This window comes from Cervus canadensis, chromosome 28 (assembly GCF_019320065.1).
Source record: "Cervus canadensis isolate Bull #8, Minnesota chromosome 28, ASM1932006v1, whole genome shotgun sequence".
In the NCBI taxonomy this organism is placed as follows: domain Eukaryota; kingdom Metazoa; phylum Chordata; class Mammalia; order Artiodactyla; family Cervidae; genus Cervus; species Cervus canadensis.
In genome coordinates, this window is record NC_057413.1 from 19,557,953 (window position 1) to 19,578,139 (window position 20,187).

At 44.8% G+C, this 20,187-nt stretch overlaps 1 protein-coding gene across 10 annotated transcripts in view; it reads left to right on the plus strand.

The window, feature by feature from the left end:
* Window positions 1-10,718: 10,718 nt before the first annotated feature.
* LOC122429593 (BOLA class I histocompatibility antigen, alpha chain BL3-7-like) overlaps window positions 10,719-20,187 on the plus strand; it is a 425,948-nt gene continuing 416,479 nt past the window's right edge. For 4 of the 10 annotated variants that reach the window (XM_043450049.1, XM_043450051.1, XM_043450044.1 and 1 more), the window contains exons 1-6: window positions 10,719-10,879; window positions 11,192-11,461; window positions 11,663-11,938; window positions 13,224-13,499; window positions 13,615-13,719; window positions 14,152-14,184. In XM_043450049.1, coding sequence (XP_043305984.1) covers window positions 10,810-10,879; window positions 11,192-11,461; window positions 11,663-11,938; window positions 13,224-13,499; window positions 13,615-13,719; window positions 14,152-14,184 — 1,030 coding nt within the window. In that variant the 5' untranslated portion in view covers window positions 10,719-10,809. Of the gene's footprint in view, window positions 10,880-11,191; window positions 11,462-11,662; window positions 11,939-13,223; window positions 13,500-13,614; window positions 13,720-14,151; window positions 14,185-14,325; window positions 14,463-14,536; window positions 16,877-20,187 lie in introns of those variants that run through there. The other 6 variants (XM_043450046.1, XM_043450048.1, XM_043450047.1 and 3 more) reach the window with 5 other exon arrangements.

Genomic DNA, 20,187 nt, shown 5'->3' on the forward strand with positions numbered 1-20,187 from the left:
AAGTATGTGCCAGACACTGTTCTGAGCACTTCATATATCAACTCAGCCAACCCTCACCACATCCCTAAAATGTCACACATTATATTAAAGCCAAATCATGTCTCCTCAGGCTCCTTTGGCTGTGACAGTCCCTCTCACTTCTCTTGTGTTTGATGACCTTGATCCTTTTGAGAACTCCTCAGGGATATTATAGAATCTCTCTCTCTTTGAGTTGGGTTTTTGTGAAGAAGACCACAGAGGTGAGTGACATTTTCCACACATCAAGGGTATATACATGTCCACTCAAATACCACTAATAAGTTCACCTCATCACCTGGCTCAGGTACAATTCCCAGGTTTCTCTTTGTGAACTTTTTATTTTTAGTTCCCTATTTCCCATACTGTAACCTTTAGAAGGAAGTCACCATGCGCAGCCCACACTGAAGGGGGTACCTTCTGTAAACACTGGTGTGCAGGGGTTTGTCTAAATATAAGTTTTCCAATGAGTTGGGGAAACACTAGATGAACTTGTAGACTGGATGAAGAGCACGTGTGTACCGTCATTACTCTCTTGTGTGTGCTTTTGAAAAACAACCCGAAAACTCCCTGTAACTATAAAACCCTTGACTGATCATCTTCAGATTACATGTTAGGACATGCATTCTCTGCTCCAGGACCCATTATATTTTGACTAAGTTGTTCTGCCGTAGAAATTCTATCACTGGAAAAGATGGGCTGGATTCTACCCACTGCAAATAGCTGAAAATGCCATGTAATATACAAAGACCATATTAAAAGCATCAAAGAGTGATGATGTTCTAATAAATGATGACACTCTAAAAAGAAGGGAAAGAACCTGCTTGGCCTCCACAGAGAACTCAGTCCTGAGAAGAGAAGAGAAGGCTGTGACTCCCCAGAGTTCAGGAATGGAGCCCAGCAGGTCCAGCTCTGTGTCCCCAGCTCTTCACTTTTCTACCTACCTGCCTTCCTTCTTAATAATTCAGACAAACCTTTATAATTCTGATTATGATGTATCTGTGTAATTTATGATATATGTTTAATCTATATTCACGGTAAAACAAGTAATAAAGTGGTTTTTTTTTTATAATAAAGTGTTGAAAGAGATAAATGACAAAGTAAAAAGAACTATAATCCTCATGTTGGAAATATTTTGTTCCATTGTGCTTGTTTTTTTGTTTCTTATGCATCCTCCTGCTGTTGGAAGTACTGGAAATTTCTCTGTCTAAGTTGAAGAGCACAGACCTCAGTGGCCCCCACCCTGCACTCTCCAGATACCATTTCCCAAGTCAGCTCACTCTCCTGAGTAAGAGGGGATTTTCAGTTCTACCTCCCTCCTCAGTCCCCTCCACTCCTTCTTTTTTTACTTTGTCTAAAAAATTAATAATTTTTTTTTCTATTTTTTTCCTCCTTATTTTTTCTAAAATAAAATTTATTTATTTGACTGTGTTGGTTCTTAGTTGCAGCATGGCGATCTTCCTTGTGTCATGTAGGACCTCCCTTGCAGCACAGACTGTGGCACACGGGCCGCAGAGAACACGGGTTTCAATAGTGGTGGCATACGGGCTTCACTGCTCCACGGCAGGTGGGATCTTAGTTCCATGAGTAGGGATCAAACCAGCATATCTTGCATTAGCAGGTGGATTCTTAACCACTGGACCACCCAGGAAGTCCTGTCAAACTCAAAGTCCTGTCTTTGAGTTTGAATAGGAGCATGTGCTCACATTAATATCTTTGTGAGTGTCTGGTTGACACAGACGATTTATGGTTTTTTATGATTTTTCATCTTTGGGTCACACAACTCTATTCCCCAAGTGTAAAAAATTCATGTATGTTTTTGTCTACAAGAGAGGGGTCCAAGGGTGAAGGGGAAAAAATTGATTGAATTTGAGGGGAACGTATAGAAGAAGTTAAGAATTTTAAGGTGGAGCTTTCCTGGTGGCTCAGTGGTAAAGATTCCACCTGCCAATGCAGGAGACAGGTTCAATCCCTGGCCGGCGAAGATTCCACATGCTGGGGAGCAACTAAGTCTGTATGCCACAACTACTGAGTCTGTGCTCTAAAGCCTGCATGCTGCAACTTCTGAGCCCACAAGCCGCAACCATGTAAGCTCGCATGTCCTAGGGCCCGTGCTTTGCAACGAGAAGCCACCACAGTGAGAAGACTATACACTGCAACTAGAGTGTAGCCCCTATTCCCAGCAACTAGAGGAAAGCCCGTGCAGCAATGAAGACCCAGCACAGCCAAAAATAAATACATAGATAAAATTATTTTTAAAAAAATAAATTTTAATTATTATTAATTTTATTATTATTTAATTTTTAATTATTAAAAAATAATTTAGAGGTGGTGGATTCTAAGGTTACCTCTTCTGCTTTAATTTTACAGGTATGTACAGGGCCTTCAAGATATTTGATATCTGTTGTGTTCAATAAATACTTTCTCTTGGGCTAGGTGGAGACTTCTGTGTCTAATTATGTTTAAGTAGGTTAAAGAAACAGGTTAAGGAAAACAACAAGTGCTCAGTGCAATAAGGACAAGGATTATCTCCAGTGATGGGCAGTTTTGAACTCTTATGACCTTAAGGTGATAAACCAGGGTTTGCTTAATGTCTGAACATTCTCGTTGTTAAAATACACAAGACCCGCATAGACAAATCCATGATTTCCATGTGAAGATTGCATTTTAATATACATCAACCTGTGAGTCACACAGTATCTTTTGGAGGAAGAGACTGAAAATTAAGAATACTCTGGATATGCACTGGCCAATATGCTAGTGACAAGTCATACATGGCTATTTAAATTAAATAAAACAGAAACAGACTCACAGATATAGAGAACAGACTTGTAGTTGCCAAGGGGGAGGGGAGTTGGGGAAAGAATGGCCTGGGGGTTTGGCGTTAATAGATACAAGCTATTATGTATAGAATGGATAAACAGGGGACTTCTGTGTTGGTCCAGAAGTTAAGAATCCACTTTGCAATGCAGGGGATGAGAGTTCCATCCCTGGTCAGGGAACTAAGATCCCACATGCTGTGCGGCATCTGAGCACGTGCCCCACAATGAAAAGATCCCAGGTGACACAACAAAAATCATTCATGCTGCAACTAAGACCAGACAGAACCAAGTAAATAAGAAACAAATATTAAAAAAAATAGAATGGATAATAACAAGATCCTACTGTATAGCACAGGGAGCTGTATTCAAAACCCCTATCCTGAACCCCCCTCCCACCTCCCTCCCCATCCCATCCCTCTGGGTCATCCCAGGGCACCAGCCCCGAGCATCCTGTATCATGCATTGAACCTGGACTGGTGATTCGTTTCACATATGATAATTTACATATTTCAATGCCATTCTCCCATATCATCCCGCCCTTGCCCTCTCCCACAGAGTCCAAAAGACTGTTCAACACATCTGTGTCTCTCTTGCTGTCTTGAATACAGGGTTATCGTTACCATTTTTCTAAATTCCATATATATGCATTAGTAGAGAAGGCAATGGCACCCCACTCCAGTACTCTTGCCTGGAAAATCCCATGGACAGAGGAGCCTGGTAGGCTGCAGTCCATGGGGTCTCGAAGAGTCAGACATGACTGAGCGACTTCACTTTCACTTTTCACTTTTATGCATTGGAGAAGGAAATGGCAACCCACTCCAGTGTTCTTGCCTGGAGAATCCAGGGATGGGGTCGCACAGAGTCGGACACACTGAAGTGACTTAGCAGTAGCAGTAGCATACTTATTGGTGTTTTTCTTTCTGGCTTACTTCACTCTGTATATATAGGCTCCAGTTTCATCCACCTCATTGGAACTGATTCAAATGCATTCTTTTTAATGGCTGGGTAATATTCCATTGTGTATATGTACCACAGCTTTCTTATCCATTTGTCTGCTCTTGGACATCTAGGTTGCTTCCATGTCCTGGCTATTATAAACAGTGTTGCGATGAACATTGGGGTACATGCGTTTCTTTAAATTCTGGTTTCCTCAGTGTGTATGCCCAGCAGCGGGATTGCTGGGTCATATGGCAGTCCTATTTCCAGTTTTTTAAGGAATCTCCACACTCTTCTCCATAGTGGCTGTACTAGTTTGCATTCCCACCAACAGGGTAAGAGGGTTCCCTTTTCTCCACATCCTCTCCAGCATTTATTGCTTGTAGACTTTTGGATAGCAGCCATTCTGACTGGTGTGTAATGGTACCTCACTGTGGTTTTGATTTGCATTTCTCTAATAATGAGTGATGTTGAGCATCTTTTCATGTGTTTGTTAGCCATCTGTATGTATTCTTTGGAGAAATGTCAGTTTAGTTCTTTGGCCCACTTTTTGATTGGGTCTTTTATTTTTCTGGAATTGAGCTGCAGGAGTTGCTTGTATATTTTTGAGATTAATTCTTTGTCTGTTGCTTCATTTGCTATTATTTTCTCCCATTCTGAAGGCTGTCTTTTCACCTTGCTTATAGTTTCCTTTGTTGTGCAGAAGCTTTTAATTTTAATTAGATCCCACTTGTTTATTTTTGCTTTTATTTCCAAATAAAATTATTCTGGGAGGTGGGTCATAGAGGATTCTGTACAGCAGAAATTAACACAACACTGTAAATCAATTATACCTTGATAAAATAAATAAAAATATTTTAAAAGTTCACTCAGTAAATAAAATTAAAGTGCTCAGCACAATAGCCACTTTTGAGGTGCTAAGTAGCCACATGCAGCAAGTGGCTCCCTGACTGGACAGCACAGATATAGAACAATTTCTTCACTACAGAATGTCCTGTTGGACAGGACTGCCCTTCATGCTTTGTGGGCCTCAAATCAGATGCATTAGCCATGTGAGTTGAAGCAGTCAATATTATTTCTCTTAGACACTATGTCAGATTTCTGTCTGGGATATGAATACATAGTAAGTTGGTGTGAAACAAAACCAAAATTAGTTATAAGAGCATGTGGTGTCTTCAGGCACAAACTGTCCCAATCCCAAACAGGAAACACCTGTCTCCCCACCTCCCTTCCCAGACTAAGAACACTCTCTGGCATCACTTTCTAGGGGGTGAGTGCTCTTCCAGAGCAACCCAGGGGCAGGACCTTCAGCTGAGTTTGGGAAGGCAGGAAGTCCAGTTCAGGGAGAAGGATTTTCCAAAATGAAGAGGAGGCAAAGGCAGGGATCATTTGGGAGACTCACTGGTTTATTCAAAACAGCAGTTCTCAGACTGTGGTCTTGGGAATCCTTGACATCACTTAGACTCTTTTATGAGACCCATAGGGTGCTACCTACTTTCACAGTATTATTAAGATATTATGTGACTTTCACTATGTTGATATTTGCTTTGAGGCAAAACTTCGCAATATTGAAGACTATGGCAGCAAACTGCAATAGTAATTATTTTCACCACAACTTACTTGCACAGAAAAAAAGTAAATTTGCTTCAAAACATCCTGATTGACACATTAAAAATTTTTTTTCCATAAATAATTATGGAAAAGAATATGAAAAAGAATATGTATATATATACAAAGTTGAATGACTATGCCATACAGTATGAATTAACACAATATTGTAAATCAACTATAATTCAGTAAAATAAATTTTATAAATATTAATAAATGAAAATTCTTATCTTTAAATTCACATTTTTACAAAAAAAGTTATTTCTTTTTTTTTAAATGTACTTGACTTTATTGATGTTTCTCTATTTCCCAATGCACCAGTTTGAAAAAGCAGTTATTTCTTTATTTAGGCTGGGCAAGGTCTTAGTTGCAGCTTGTGGGTTCTTTACCTGCAGCAAATGGGGTCTTCAGTTGGCATATGGGATCTTTAGTTGTAACATGTGAGATTTAGTTCCCCAATCAAGGACTGAAATCGGGCCTGCTGCCTTGGGAGTACAGAGTCTTAGCTGCTGGACCACCTGGAAAGTTCTTTAAATTCACATTGTAAAAGTATCTTCTGTAGCCACTGAGGTGCTGGAGCTCCTGGAAGCCCCTCATCCTGAGGAAAGGGAAGGTGGAAACTGAGATGGTCCCCAAAATATGACACTCAGGGTGAAGGAGCAGGGCAAAGTTGAAAGCATCACTCTTCAAGTAGTCTAGAGACAGCCCCAGGGCACTCCTGGAGTCCACCCCCAAACTGGTGCCCTGGTACCAGCATGAGCCCTCTGAGCCCCTCCTGCTTCTCAGGATTCCCAGGTGCTTAGACCTCAGCCCCACCAGCGTCCTTCAGCAGAAGGAGTGAGAATGTGGAGAAATGCATGTGAGAGGTCGTGATGGGTCAGATCTGAAAGGATACACACCAGGTCCTCTCCTGCTCCATTGACAGCGACATGGTCCTGTGGCGACAAAGGAGGCTGGGAAGTCTTCCCCATGTGTCCCCAAGAGGGCAGAACAATTAAAGTCGTCAGCAGCAGTGAGTATTCATTTCAGTTTATTTAGCTTTCAAATGTTTAGTGACTGTTTACCAGACACCAAGCTCTGTGCAAAGAATGGCCTGAGACTTGATTGAGCAGCATCTTGGTCAGAGAGAAGCTCTGAATCCACAGGAGAGAAGACATGGTGGGAAGTGCCTGCCATCCCAGGAGAAAAGGATAAAGAGAACGTCTTCTGGAAGTTCATAGAGTGATTCTAGATTGGAAGGTGCCTGGACATGATAGGATTTGGACTCTACTTTCAGAGAAGAACAGGATATTGGTGGGAGAAGCTGGAACAGGAGCTTTAAAGTAGAGCCTTTAAGTACAGGGTGTCATAAGAAATAGTATGATATTGAATTCATTAAATTTGTACACTGTAAAGTTATGAATGATTGGAACAATTATTCATATTAAATGAAAGAGTCGAGTAAGATAAGGGAATCCAATTTTTTAGAAAGCTATATAAATCCAGATGAAATCATAGATATGTTGAGTGATAGTTTTCTATTTTCTAAAGTATTTTCTTGTTAATATAAACAGAAATGTGCCATAAACTGCTTTGCTTAGATAGACTAACTTCTCCCCAGCAGACCATAAAGCTGGGATGTAGATAAGTGAACTCAGCACCTTTCTACCCTCTCTCTGCAGTTCCCCTGAGGCAGAGATCTCCTCTCTAATCTCCCCTGTGGAACCAGCTCTTGACTCAGGGGCTCAATCAACACTCCCCAAAACACTACACTTGGCAAGTGGCCTCTCGTGTCCTAGTCAAGACAGTAACTTTCTCTAGAAGGCACCTCCAAAACACCAAAACTTACAGAATTTGGTTTGCTCTAACAGGAGGGCTGTGATGGTGGCAAGTTGGAATATGGGCTTCTTTTGCTGATTTGTCAAGGAGCCCTGCAGCACTCACATTGCCCCTAGAAGACAGTGTATTGCTGCTTATGACAAATACACTGCCCCATTCCCTTGATGTCCTCTCCAAATTAGCCTTAATCTGAGTTTTATAAACGTAGAGGATTTCTTTAAAGTACAGCGATTTGCTTTTCTTCTTTAATCTCTCTTGGAAGCTATTGAAAGTCCACTACAGGTAACAAACGTAAGATGTGCCCCTGACATAAGTTGTCTCTGTGACACACAGACATGTAAAACTATGTGTCCAGTCCCTCATCTGTGCCCACCTCTGTCCTGCCCTGTCTCTCTCTATCATCTATAAACATCTATCTGTGTAAAACAGCTTTTGACAGTCTGTGTAATGTACTAGAGATGTTTTTCAATCATGTTGCCCCTGCTTTGTGATATGAGTCTTTGGGGACCAAGTGGTCTGCTCAGAAGACATACCATACCAGGGAATGTCCCTGGCACCTTAGGAGACCACGTGAAGGTAGGCAGTAGATCTCAGTGGAGTCAGGCAAAGGGGGAGGTCTGCTGAGCAGAGCCAAGGTCAGTACTGTCTCCTGTCCCCAGAGCACAAAGTCTGCCTTCCTGGGGAAACTTTGCTAAAATCCTGTATATTCTAAGAAACAACAGGGTGAGAATAATGAACAATGATTGTAATAATTGTGAGAGAGAGATGAGGTGATGATTTTAGTTATTGGTTTGTTCTCTGCCAGCAACAGCCTACACGATATTCCATTCTAACCAGTGCTCAGCCATGTGAGAGCATTGATTTTGAATGTATGACAGGCCCCCAGCCCAGCACTGGGCAAAGCAGACATGCCACTACTGCTGAATGAACACATTTGGGATCAGGACCGGACAGATTTGAGAATGTATTTGAAATCGGGACTCTCCTGGAGCCGTCCTGACAGGAGCACATCATAAACCAGCTGCCACCTCTCCTGCTAGGCCTGGGACACTGGAGAACCTTCCCATAGCACCCCTCAGCCAGGACTCACCTAGTTCCAGGTATTCCCCAGATCAAATCTCTCCATCTGCTCTAACTTCTCAGGCTCACTTTGGCCTCCTTGATAGTCCTACTGTGTGTTGTCCACTCTAGGGATCTGGGGACACCTCTGATACCCTTAGTAAACTAACACCAGATCCTATGGAGCTAAATCTTAAATACGGGATTTAATTGACAGGAAATAATTACATGGACAAGTAAAGTTCTATATGACTCTATCTTAATGCAGCTGCTTTTCTTGAACAAGGAGTGGTAACCTGATGGCATAAAACAGGCGTGTGCTTTCTTTGAAGTGAGCAAGCTTGGTGGATGTCGCACTTTCTCTGATGATGCTCTAAAAGGCCTGATGCTCTGCAAGAGGACAGAAGTAAAGTATGTCATGTTATAATGCACTATAGAATGGTATGATAATTCTAAACCTTCTATTATTCACTTGTGCTAGAGTGTGAATAGTGGTCTGTTAAACTTCTCATGCTTAGATGAAATTCAGAAGATGGTGTTCTAATCTTAACATGTATCTTGCACAAATATTGTTAATGTTGCATTTCTTATTGCAAAAATGAGCTGCTTCCCTAAGGTAAATCAAAAGTTAATGGTCACATCTCAAAATGCTAATAAATAGTTCTTTTTCTCAAAAAACCAAAAGTATAAAAAAAAAAAAAGTATCTTCTATGATGACATGGGAAGTACATATCAAGAGCTTCTGCTACATTCCAAAGTCCTGTGACTCAAGGAAAATAATCTGTATGAGCTGAACTACCCTCTCTTGCATGGACTACAATCTTCACTTGAAAGAGTGAATGGGGACTTCCCTGGTGGTCCAGTGGTTAAGACTTTGCCTTCCAATGTAGGGGGTGCAGGTTCAATCCCTGGTTACGGAACCAAGATCCCACATGCCTTGCAGCCAAAAAAACAAAACATAAAGCAGAAGCAATATTTTAACAAATTCAATAAAGACTTTAAAAAAATAAGAGTGAATGACACTGGGAGATTTATGTAACTTAGTGAAACAATGTATTACTTACAAAAAATCTTATATTAGTATAAGAGATTCAATATGGAAAAAAGCCTTAGGGATTTTGATGTAACAGAACAGTAAATAGACAGTGATATAATTTCAGGTCCACTTTGAAAATAACCTTTAAGAAACTACCAGTTGTGTAGCTTTAGATTTGTATCAAAGATGAACTTACATAATTACCTGAAAAGGTTGTTAAAAATACTACTCCTACACACATGTGGTGGTGGTGTAGTCGCTAAGTCATGTCCAACTCTTGTAACCCCATGGACGGTAACCTGCCAGGCTTCTCTGATCATGGGATTCTTCAGGCGAATACTGGAGTGTGTTGCCATTTCCTTCTCCAACATACGTGTGGGCCTTTTTATTTTCATAGATTTCAATCAAAATAACAGATTCAACGTAGAAGCAAACCTGAAAATCCTGTGGTCTTCTAATGAGATGGCAAGAAAGGGAATTGCAAAAATATAAAAAATGTAGAAAAATGTAGGTAGCGTATTAAAAAGCAGAGACATTACTTTGTCAACAAAGGTCTGTCTAGTCAAGGCTATGGTCTTTCCAGTAGTCATGTATGGATGTGAGAGTTGGACTATAAAGAAAGCTGAACGTGGAAGAATCGATGTTTTTTAACTGTGGTGTTGGAGAAGACTCTTGAGAGTCCCTGGACAGCAAGGAGATAAAACCAGTCAATCCTAAAAGAAATCAGTCCTTAATATTCACTGGAAGGACTGATGCTGAAGCGGAAACTCCGACAATTTGGCCACCTGATGCGAAGAGCTGACTCATTGGAAAAGACCTTGATGCTGGGAAAGATTGAAGGCGGGAGGAGCAGATGGCAGAGGATGAGATGGTTGGATGGCATCACCGACTGGATGGACATGAGTTTGAGCAAGGTCCGGGAGTTGTTGATGGACAGAGAGGCCTGGCGTGCTGCAGTCCACAGGGTCGCAAAGAGTTGGACACGACTGAGGACTGAACTGAACTGAAAAAGCGTCACTGTTCTCACTACCATGTTCGTTTTGGGAAATAACTTATTTTTCATATTAAATGCATGGGTTATTAATATTATTCTAAACAAGTTAATTAATGAATTCAAACTTTATAATCTCTACCATGAAAATGTCGATTGGATTCAGGCAGTGTGGCAAGGAGCTCTCGGCGGCGTAGGAGGGGAGGCATCAGGGCAAAGTCCCAGGTGCCCGCCGAGGGCGAGGCTCTGAGTCTCAGGGTCAAGGGCTGTGTCTGGGGCGGGGACGCTCGGTCTTCAGGTTTCTCGTCTCCTCGAGTTTCATTTCCTTTTCTTTCTTCTTTTTTTTTTTGAGTTTCATTTTCTTGTCTCAACGAGTGTCGGGCCCTCCTGCCTGGACAGTCGTGACGCGGCCCCAGTTCTCACTCCCATTGGGTGTTCGATTTCTATCTGCCAGTATTTGTCTCCGCAGTTCCGGGTTCCAGTATCTGTCCACCCGCCGAGTCTCTTCCTCCCAGATCCCCGGAATGCGGGTCTTGGGTCCGAGAGCCCTCCTGCTGCTCTCGGGGGCCCTGGTCCTGACCGAGACCCGGGCCGGTGAGTGCGGGGTCGGGAGGGAACGGCCTCTGCGGGGAGGGGCGAGGGGACCGCCCGAGGGTAGGAGGGGCCAGGACCCCCAGGGAAGGAGTGACCCCCGCCGCCCCCGACCAGACCCGGGGCCTCCGCCAGGTCCCGTCCTGTCCCTCCCTTGCTTCCCGTCCCCTCTTCTCTCCCCAAAAGTCCTGGTCCTTCTCCGACCTTTTCCGTCACACGAGCTCCTCTCTCCCTCCCCTGCTCCCTGCCTGGTCACCTAGGACCCGGGACCTGAGCTGGGAGGAGGGTCCAGATCTCACCCCTCTCCGCCCCCAGGCTCCCACTCCCTGAGGTATTTCTACACCGCCGTGTCCCGGCCGGGCCTCGGGGAGCCCCGCTTCATCACCGTCGGCTACGTGGACGACACGCAGTTCGTGCGGTTCGACAGCGACGCCCCGGATCCGAGGATAGAACCGCGGGCGCGGTGGGTGGAGCAGGAGGGGCCCGAGTATTGGGATCAGGAGACTCAGAGAACCAGAGACACCGCACAGTTTTTCCGAATGAGCCTGAACACCCTGCGCGGCTACTACAACCAGAGCGAGGCCGGTGAGCGACGCGGGCCCGGGTCCAAGTCACGACCCCCATCCCCAGGGACGGCCCGGAGTAGCCCCGAGTCTCCGGGTCCTAGGGTCACCCCAACACTGCGGGACCCGCTCCGCCCCCCGATCCGGGAGGAGCTCGCGGGGGCTTGACCCAGTTTCATTTTCAGTTTGGATTTAATGACCGCGTGTGGTCGGGGCGGGTCAGAGTCTCACACCCTCCAGGAGATGTATGGCTGCGACGTGGGGCCGGACGGGCGTCTGCTCCGCGGGTATGACCAGTTCGCCTACGACGGCAGAGATTACATCTCCCTGAATGACGACCTGCGCTCCTGGACCGCGGCGGAGACGGCGGCTCAGATCTCCAAGCACAATGCTGAGGCGGCCGGTGATGCGGCGCGTGTGAGGAACTATCTGGAGGGCAAGTGCGTGGAGTGGCTCCGCAGATACCTAAAGACAGGAAACGACACGCTGCTGCGCGCAGGTAAGAGGGGCGCAGGGCCTCCCTGATCTCCCCTCGGGCTGGAGCTGCCTGGCTTCCCACGAGAAGAAAATGGAGTCTCTGTGGGAACAGCGCCGCAACGTCAGGAGAGGGAGGAATCCGCCCAGGTTTTCATATTCTGTACAAGACGGTGACTCGCCAGTGGCCCCACTGGTTATTTAGTCGCTCAGTCGTGTCTGACTCTTTGCGACCCCATAGACTGAAGCACGCCAGGCTTTCCTGTCCATCACTAACTCCGGGAGCTAAGCTCAAACTCATGTCCATTGTGTCTGGTGATGCCATCCAACACTTTCATTCTCTGTCATTCCCTTTTCCTCTTACCTTCAATCTTTCCCAGCCTCAGGGTCTTTTCCAATAAGTCGGCTCTTCACATCAGGTGGCCAAAGTATTGGAGTTTCAGCTTCAGCATCAGTCTTTCCAATGAATGTTCAGGGTTGATTTCATTTAGAATTGACTAGTTTGAACTCCTTGCTGTCCAAGGGACTCTCAAGGGTATTCTCCAACACCACAGATCAAAAGCATCAATTCTTCAGCACTCAGCCTTCTTTATGGTACAGTTGTCACATCCATACATGTCTACTAGAAAAAAACATAGCTTTGACAATATGAACCTTTGTCAGCAATGTGATGTCTCTGCTTTTTGATATACTGTCTAGGTTTGTCATAACTTTTCTTCCAAGGAGCAGATATCTTTTAATTTGGTGGCTGCAGTCACTGTCCACAGTGATTTTTGGAATCCAAGAAAATAAAGTCTGTCACTGTTTACATTGTTTCCCCGTCTATTTGCCATGAAGTGATGGGGCTGGATGTCATGATCTTAGTTCTCTGAAGGACAATTAAGGAATCCAGTGTCTTTGACTAAGAAGAAGTAAACCATCCCGGAAAAAGTTGGTCAGTGCTGCCCTTTGACCCTGGCCACCATCTTGTGAACCATGACTTTGTCTCTCAAGGCTTGTTCTCACCCTGAGAACATCTTAGGAGCCCTGACTCCAGCTTTTCTAAGTCATTCAGCCTGCTCCCACGTCAGGACCATTACTCTGAATTCTGCCTCTTACACGGAGCCTCCTCCCTTAGCTGTCACCCTGACTCCAGAACTTTCCAAGGACTAGGAGCTGTTCCCAGACCCTGGAGTCCAGGCTGATGTCTGGTGTTTGTGCTTCTTTTCAAACCCACTCTCCTGTTTATTCTCAGGATGGTCACCTGATGCTGCTTCCAGTGGCCCATGGGGGTAACACAAAATGTGAGTTTTCTGATTCTTCTTCCTCAGACCCTCCAAAGGCACATGTAAACCATCACCCCATCTCTGACCGTGAGGTCACCTTGAGGTGCTGGGCCCTGGGCTTCTATCCCGATGAGATCTCACTGACCTGGCAGCGTGATGGGGAGGACCAGACTCAGGACATGGAGCTTGTGGAGACCAGGCCTTCAGGGGATGGAAGCTTCCAGAGGTGGGCAGCCCTGGTGGTGCCTTCGGGAGAGGAGCAGAGATACACGTGTCATGTGCAGCATGAGGGGCTTCAGGAACCCCTCACCCTGAGATGGGGTAAGGAGGGGGTAGGAATGGAGCTTCCTCTCAGATAAAGCAGGAACCCTTCTAGACACAATCAGCAAGGTCAGAACTGAAGCCTGAAGTCTGGCCCCTTCCCTTTCTTCCACAGAACCGCCTCAGCCCTCCTTCCTCACCATGGGCATCATTGTTGGCCTGGTTCTCCTAATGTTTGCTGTGGTGACTGGAGCTGTGATTTGGAGGAAGAAGCGCTCAGGTAGAGAAATGAGGGAGGGATCTGAGTTTTCTTGTCTCACTGGGCGGATTTCTGGCCCAGATGGAAGTTTGCCTGCCTCCTTTCTGGAAAGTACCCTCCACACACTTGTGGAATCTGAGCTGATGCTAAGACTGACCCTTTTGTTAAGTACATGTGAAAATGAAAGACAAATTTTTCATCTTCATAATTCCATTTGGGGGCCTGTTTCTCAGCATTTGAAAGTCAGGACGGAATGTCCCTCCTGAGGGCAGACCTCCAGGAGGGCAGGTGGTCCAGTCCCCCCGTGTCTCCTTCTTTCATGTTCCTGAGCCTGTCCTGGATTTTTGGTTACAGTTCTGAGAAGTTCTTTGTCATCCAGGACTAGGGAGTTCCTCTAGGGTCTCATGACTCAGTCTGCTCCCTGGTCTCTCATGTGATATTTTCTTCTCACAGGTGAAAAAGGACGGATCTACACCCAGGCTTCAAGTAAGTACAAAGTGGGTATGATTCCCGAGACCTTTGTGAGGGTGCAGAAGGGAGGCCATGGGGGACTCACCCTCCTCAAAGTGCTTTCTCTAGTTTCTCTCCTGTGGGTTCTGACCACGTCCTGGTCTTGTTCTCCCCCAGGCTGTGACAGTGCCCTGGGCTCTGATGTGTCTCTCACGGTTCCTAAAGGTGAGACCCTGGAGAGTCTAGATTGGGAGAGGAGTTGGGGCAGAGGGGACACACTGGGTGGTAGGGGTCTTTGAGTGGGACATGTGAGTGTGTGGGGGGCTGTGGAGAATGTCAGCCCTTACATGACCGACATGAACTGGTTCCTGATTCTTTTCTCTCACAGTGTGAGACAGCTGCCTTGTGGGGACTGAGTGATGCTTCATCCCACTTTGTGACGTCAGATCCCCAGACCCCTCTTTCTGCAGCTGCATCTGAATGTGTCTGTGCTCCTATTAGCATAACGTGAAGAGGTGGGGAGACTGCCGACCTCTTCCAATGCAAACTCCTGGATTTATAAAGCAGCGCTTAATAGTCACAGCAGGTTGGAATATGTGACCTGTCAGCCTTGGATCTTTTCTCAAGAGAAAATATCGTTATGTGTAGAGTGCAGACTGGTTGGTGTGGGAGCGAGGGGTGATCAGCTTTTGTGGGGAAAGTACAGGCAGCATTGATGTCAGAGTGAATGCATGTTGTTCTGTAGCTGCAACAAGAGAGCAAGTGGCCTGAGTTCACATTAATAAAAATAGAATACAGAGGCATGTACACTGATCTTTCCTTAATCTGATATTTGTTGTGTGCCAGATAGATGATGCTCTATTTTTGCATCTGTGAAACCTCAGTAAACTAAAAACAGACACACTCTGTTGGCCTCGTGCCCTATGTTCTGGTGAGAGGGGACAGAGTGAGCCTAATAAGTGAGGAAAGTGTCTGCCTAAGGATTGGCAAGTTCTTTGATGAAGGTGACCTAGAGTATGTGTGTGGGTACAAGGAATGTGGCTGTTTTACTAGGGTGGTCAGTGTAGGCCTCGTTGAGGAGATGATATCGGAGTAAAGATGTGAAGGACGTGAGAGAATGTCGACTAGGATCTCTGGGGGAAGTTCTCTCCAGGCAGAGGAGCCTCCGGTGCAAATGCATGAGGGCAGGAGAGTGTATGTGATCAAGGAAGAGCCAGGAGGCAGGTGTGACTGGAGGAACAAGGAATTGAGATGAGATCCAGTGTCTGGCCAGATCATGTGGGTCTCCAGCATATTGGAAGGTGTCTGATGTCTGTGAAAGATGTGGACTCATAAGATGGTTTGAATAGAAGATGACCTGGTGTGACTGCTCGCTAGGAGCGTCAGTCTAACTGCTGTGCAGAATCAGGAGGTGAAGGGTGAGCGATGCAGTAGAGGAGCCTGTAGGATTAGTGCAGGGTCCAGGTGGGGATGCTGGTGCTCCCCTGGACCCTCATTAAATCTAGACAGTCGGGAGTAGAGCCTGAGAATCTGCATTTTAATAAGGTTGGTGCTGATGCTGCTGGTCTTCAGATCACACTTTCAGTAGCAAGAACAAATGTAGGCCAGGATTCCCACATGCTGTGTATCAGCCTCACACACAGAGATTGTTAAAAAAGCAATCCCTTGGTCTTATCCTAATACTCTGAGAAGGTGGTTCTGGGGAGAGGCTGAACATTTTGTAAGAAGCCCCACAGGCAATTCTGATGATTAGCAAATTTGGGAACCCCTGAGGTATATGAGAGCGAGTGGCCAGAGAGGGGTCTTAAATGCACATTTAAAAGCGTATTTTTTCTTCAGAAAGAAAAGGGAATTTATATTGACAATTCATATTGTCAATTATGAGGTGTGATGTTGAGAAATAATGTAGTTCTTATTCCACCTGAAGACTTAGGCAGTGGTTCAGAGTTCAGTGTAATGAAATCCTTGCTCTCTGAAACTATTCTCCAGGTTGAGTTCTCCTCACTCATTCTTGGAGCTAACAATGGGATCCAAATTAAGTTAGACATACAGTACTATATATATATATGGCCCCACGGGAACAGGACCCACAGTGTTCACTCCAGGCCAGGTGCCACAAAGGAACTTTCGCCCCCGCTGGGGCACAGTGTCACTGCTCACACAGTGAGCCCCTCATGCTGGACGTGGACCCCGTGCTGAGGACGGCTATCACTGAGGCTCCTGACAACTGGAGGTGGTGTGACTCCCACTCTCGACACCCTTGTCAGATGCATCCTGCCTAGTTCCAGCTTCTCTGTGTCACAACGGCCTGAGTAGAGTCTGACATGTGGTCACCTGAGTGCTGGGACCGCAGCTTTATGCTGTGTGCTCTGGCAAGAATATTTGGGAAAGTGGGTCTTCTTCTTTAATGGAGGAAGGTGGTCTCTGCCTCCTACCAAGACTCTTTCAGTGTGGAATTCTCCTAATCTAGAAATGCTCCTAGTGAGGGGGAGAGAGGGATGGACAAGAATGTCAAATTTCAATCGTTAGAGCAAAGATCTGGAACTGGAACTTGATCTGGTACAATGCAGGCACTTGGTTTTGGCTGAAAGAACACATGACTAATAAATGACATCTAGGGTAGAGATCTGCTTGCTTACTTGTTTGTTTTGTTTTCATTGGAGTGTAATTGATTTACAATGCTGTGTCACTTTCTGCTGGACAATAAAGTGAATCAGCTGTAAATATATCTAGTCTTTTAGATTCTTTCCCCATATACACCATTAGAGATTGCTGAGTAAAGTTCCCTGTGCTATGCAGTATTCACAGCACTTTAAAGTGCTGCCCAGGTGGTGGAGGGAGATCCTAGGAGGATGGCTCTGCTCCAGATGCAGAAGAATCCAGACCAGGTGGGAGCATGTCAGAAGGGTCCAGGATAACATTTCCAAAAAAGGAAAAACTGATGGAATATCCAAAGTATCCACACTTCTTGGAAGAGTCATGCAAAAAGAGCAATCATTAGAGCTGAATTCATGAGAGCTTCATAGAACACAATCAGGAAAAGCAAAGCCTCATCAAGAGGCTCTCTAGTTCTTCACTTTCTGCCATTAAAGTGCTATCATCTCCATATCTGAGGTTTTTGATATTTATTTCTCCTGGCAATCTTGATTTCAACTTCTGATTCATCCAGCCCTGCATTTTGCTTGATGTATTCTGCATATGAGTTAAATAAGCAGGGTGACAATGTACAGCCTTATTATACTCCTTTCCCAATTTTAAACCAGTCTGTAGTTCTGTGTCTGGTTTTAACTGTGCTTCTTGACCTGCATACGGGTTTTCAGTAGACAAGTAAGATAGTCAGGTATTCCCATCTCTTTAAGACTATTCCACAGTCTGTTGTGATCCACACAGTCAAAGGCTTTAACATAGTCATTGAAGCAGAAGTAGATGTTTTTCTGGTATTCCCTTGCTTTCTCTGTGATCCATCAAATGCTGGCAATGTGATCTCTGGTTCCTCTACCTTTTCCTTTTCTAAACCCAACTTGTACATCTGGAAGCTCTCAGTTCACATACTGCTGACGCCTAGCTTGAATTTTGAGCATGATTTTGCTAGCATGTGAAATGAGTACAATTGTACAGTTGTTTAAACCTTCTTTGGCATTGCCCTTCTTAGGGATTGGAATGAAAATGACCTTTTCCAGTCCTTTGGATCGCTTCACTTCCTCATATGTAGAAAAGCCTTAAGTCCTTTCACGGTGAGGTCAGCTCCTCATGACTAGCAGAAAACCTTGGGAAGATAAGTACCTGATTGCACTTTCACCAAAATCATATATACTGACCTTCCCTCTGTACCTCTTTGGAGCTGTTTCTCAGAGCTATCTGAGGTGCTGTCTCCCAGGCTGCAGTCCTCATTTTGCCCCAAATAAAAATTCACAAGTCTCAAGTTGAGCATTTTGTTAGTTGACTTGTGTATTAGTCATGGAAAAGAAAAAGCTGATTGAACTAAGTATGATCAATATATAAATAATGTGGGAAACTGAAGGAATGGGAAGAGTGAAAGAAAGCAATGACTTAACTATTGCATCAGCCACTGTGTGATGGGACAGACAGTGGCTGTGACAGAAGAATCAAGCAGCAGTTCTAGTAAGGCACTGTGTTTAGAGATTTGGAAATAAAAGCCAAAAGAATCAGCTAAAAATTATTGAAAGTGGTTGCCAATGGGAAAGCAGAAATTGAGAAGATTCAGGATTATAACAAGAGTCTGTATCATGAGAAATCATGCACAGATATTTGACTTCTTAATTTACAGACAATTGTGCCTTTGATTAATCACACAAGAAAATGAATGAGGATGAAAGTTTATGGTTAATGAAAGCTGAGTACAACAAATGACACTTGGGAGTTTACTAAAATGCAAGAATACTCGAATGGAAACTTGCATGCACAACTGCGTGAAAGATGTTAACTGTGAATAAAACCATGAAAGAATATATCATCCCATTCGGATAAACAGATATGGAATGAGTTCTCTATTCCCATTACCTTACTGTGCATCATGTGCATCGTGTGCACCAGGCAGGGAGGGAACAGGACCTGACCTGGGAGAACCCTTTGTCTCCCTCTTGCTTCTAGTCCCGTCCTGCTGCAGAAAGTGCTCCTGTCATCTGTCTCGCGTCTGTGGGAGGTGCCCCTTAGAACACCCTGCCACAAATGCTTTACCTGGGTGAGGCTAAGGTGGTCCTGATCAAGGAGAGCACCGCTCACCTGTGTGCCCCCAGACCAGAAGTCAGGAACGACTGAGGGTCCGATGGAGAAGTCTCACCTCCCGTCTGCCCTGTGGAAATCAGTCTGAGCTGATGGAGGGAGATGCTGCTGCTTGACTGATGCCTCCACGTTCTGGGCTCCTTTACTCTCTCGGTTCAGGACACTCATCCCCAACCGTCACGGCTCCCTAGAAGCAGACTGACCCCTGGTCCTCCTAATCAGAAGCCCCCACGCCCTGTCCTGTCCCTTCCCCCGACATAACCCTTCAGCTCAGCTTCATCACAGTAGGGTGACAGCTGCTCAGGGGAGATTCCCCCCAGGGTCAGCCACTGAGCACTGGCCCCAGGAGTCCCACTGCATTATCCCCCAGCCCTTTATGCTGATCCTGTCAGACAATGGGAGCTGGGGGGAGAGAGAGGTCGGGAATTATTAGAGCCTCCCCAAGGCTGAAATAAAACTCTCCTTTTCCCCAGAATCATACACACTGTCCCTTCCCAGCATGGGAAACAAAATGCTATCCAGATGTGTATATTTAAAGAGCAGTTAAAACTTTTAATATGAAATTATACAGATGTTGCAGGCATGAAGTAACATATATGCATATTTGACTGTGACAAGGGTGAAGGGAACCTTAGATTTCCAGAAATCTACTAGTAGTCATCTGAAGAGAAGCCATAATAAGGAAACTGGCAGATAAAGCTTATTGGTAATAATTTATTGTCCATGTACTCTATTATAAAAAGCAAAAGTAATATTAGTACTAGTGTGGTGCAGCTGCAACCACCTCAAATATAGTAACGCTCTTAATCATCCCAATCACGACTGCAAAGAAACACTAGTTTTTTCATATCATAGATGAGGAAATGGAGACCTCAAGAAGAATGTGTTATATTTTACATCAACTAACTTCAATAATAATAATAATAAAAAATACATCTATATGGAATCTAGAAAAATGGTACTGATGAACCTATTTACAGAGCAGGAATAGAGATGCAGATGTGGAGAATGGCCTTGTGGACACAGTGAAGAAAGGCGAGGGTGGGACGAATTGAGAGAGTAGCATTAAAACATATCCATTACCATGTGTAAAATAAAAGCTAGTGGGAAGTTTTGGCGTAACATAGGAAGCTCAACCTGGTGCTCAGCGACCTAGAGGGGTGGGATGGGGAAGGTGGAGGGAAGGACCAGAGGGAGGAGATACATGTATACTTATGGCTGATTCACACTGCTGTGTGGCAGAAGCCAATACAACATTGTAATGCAAGTATTCGCCAATTAAAAATAAAATATAAA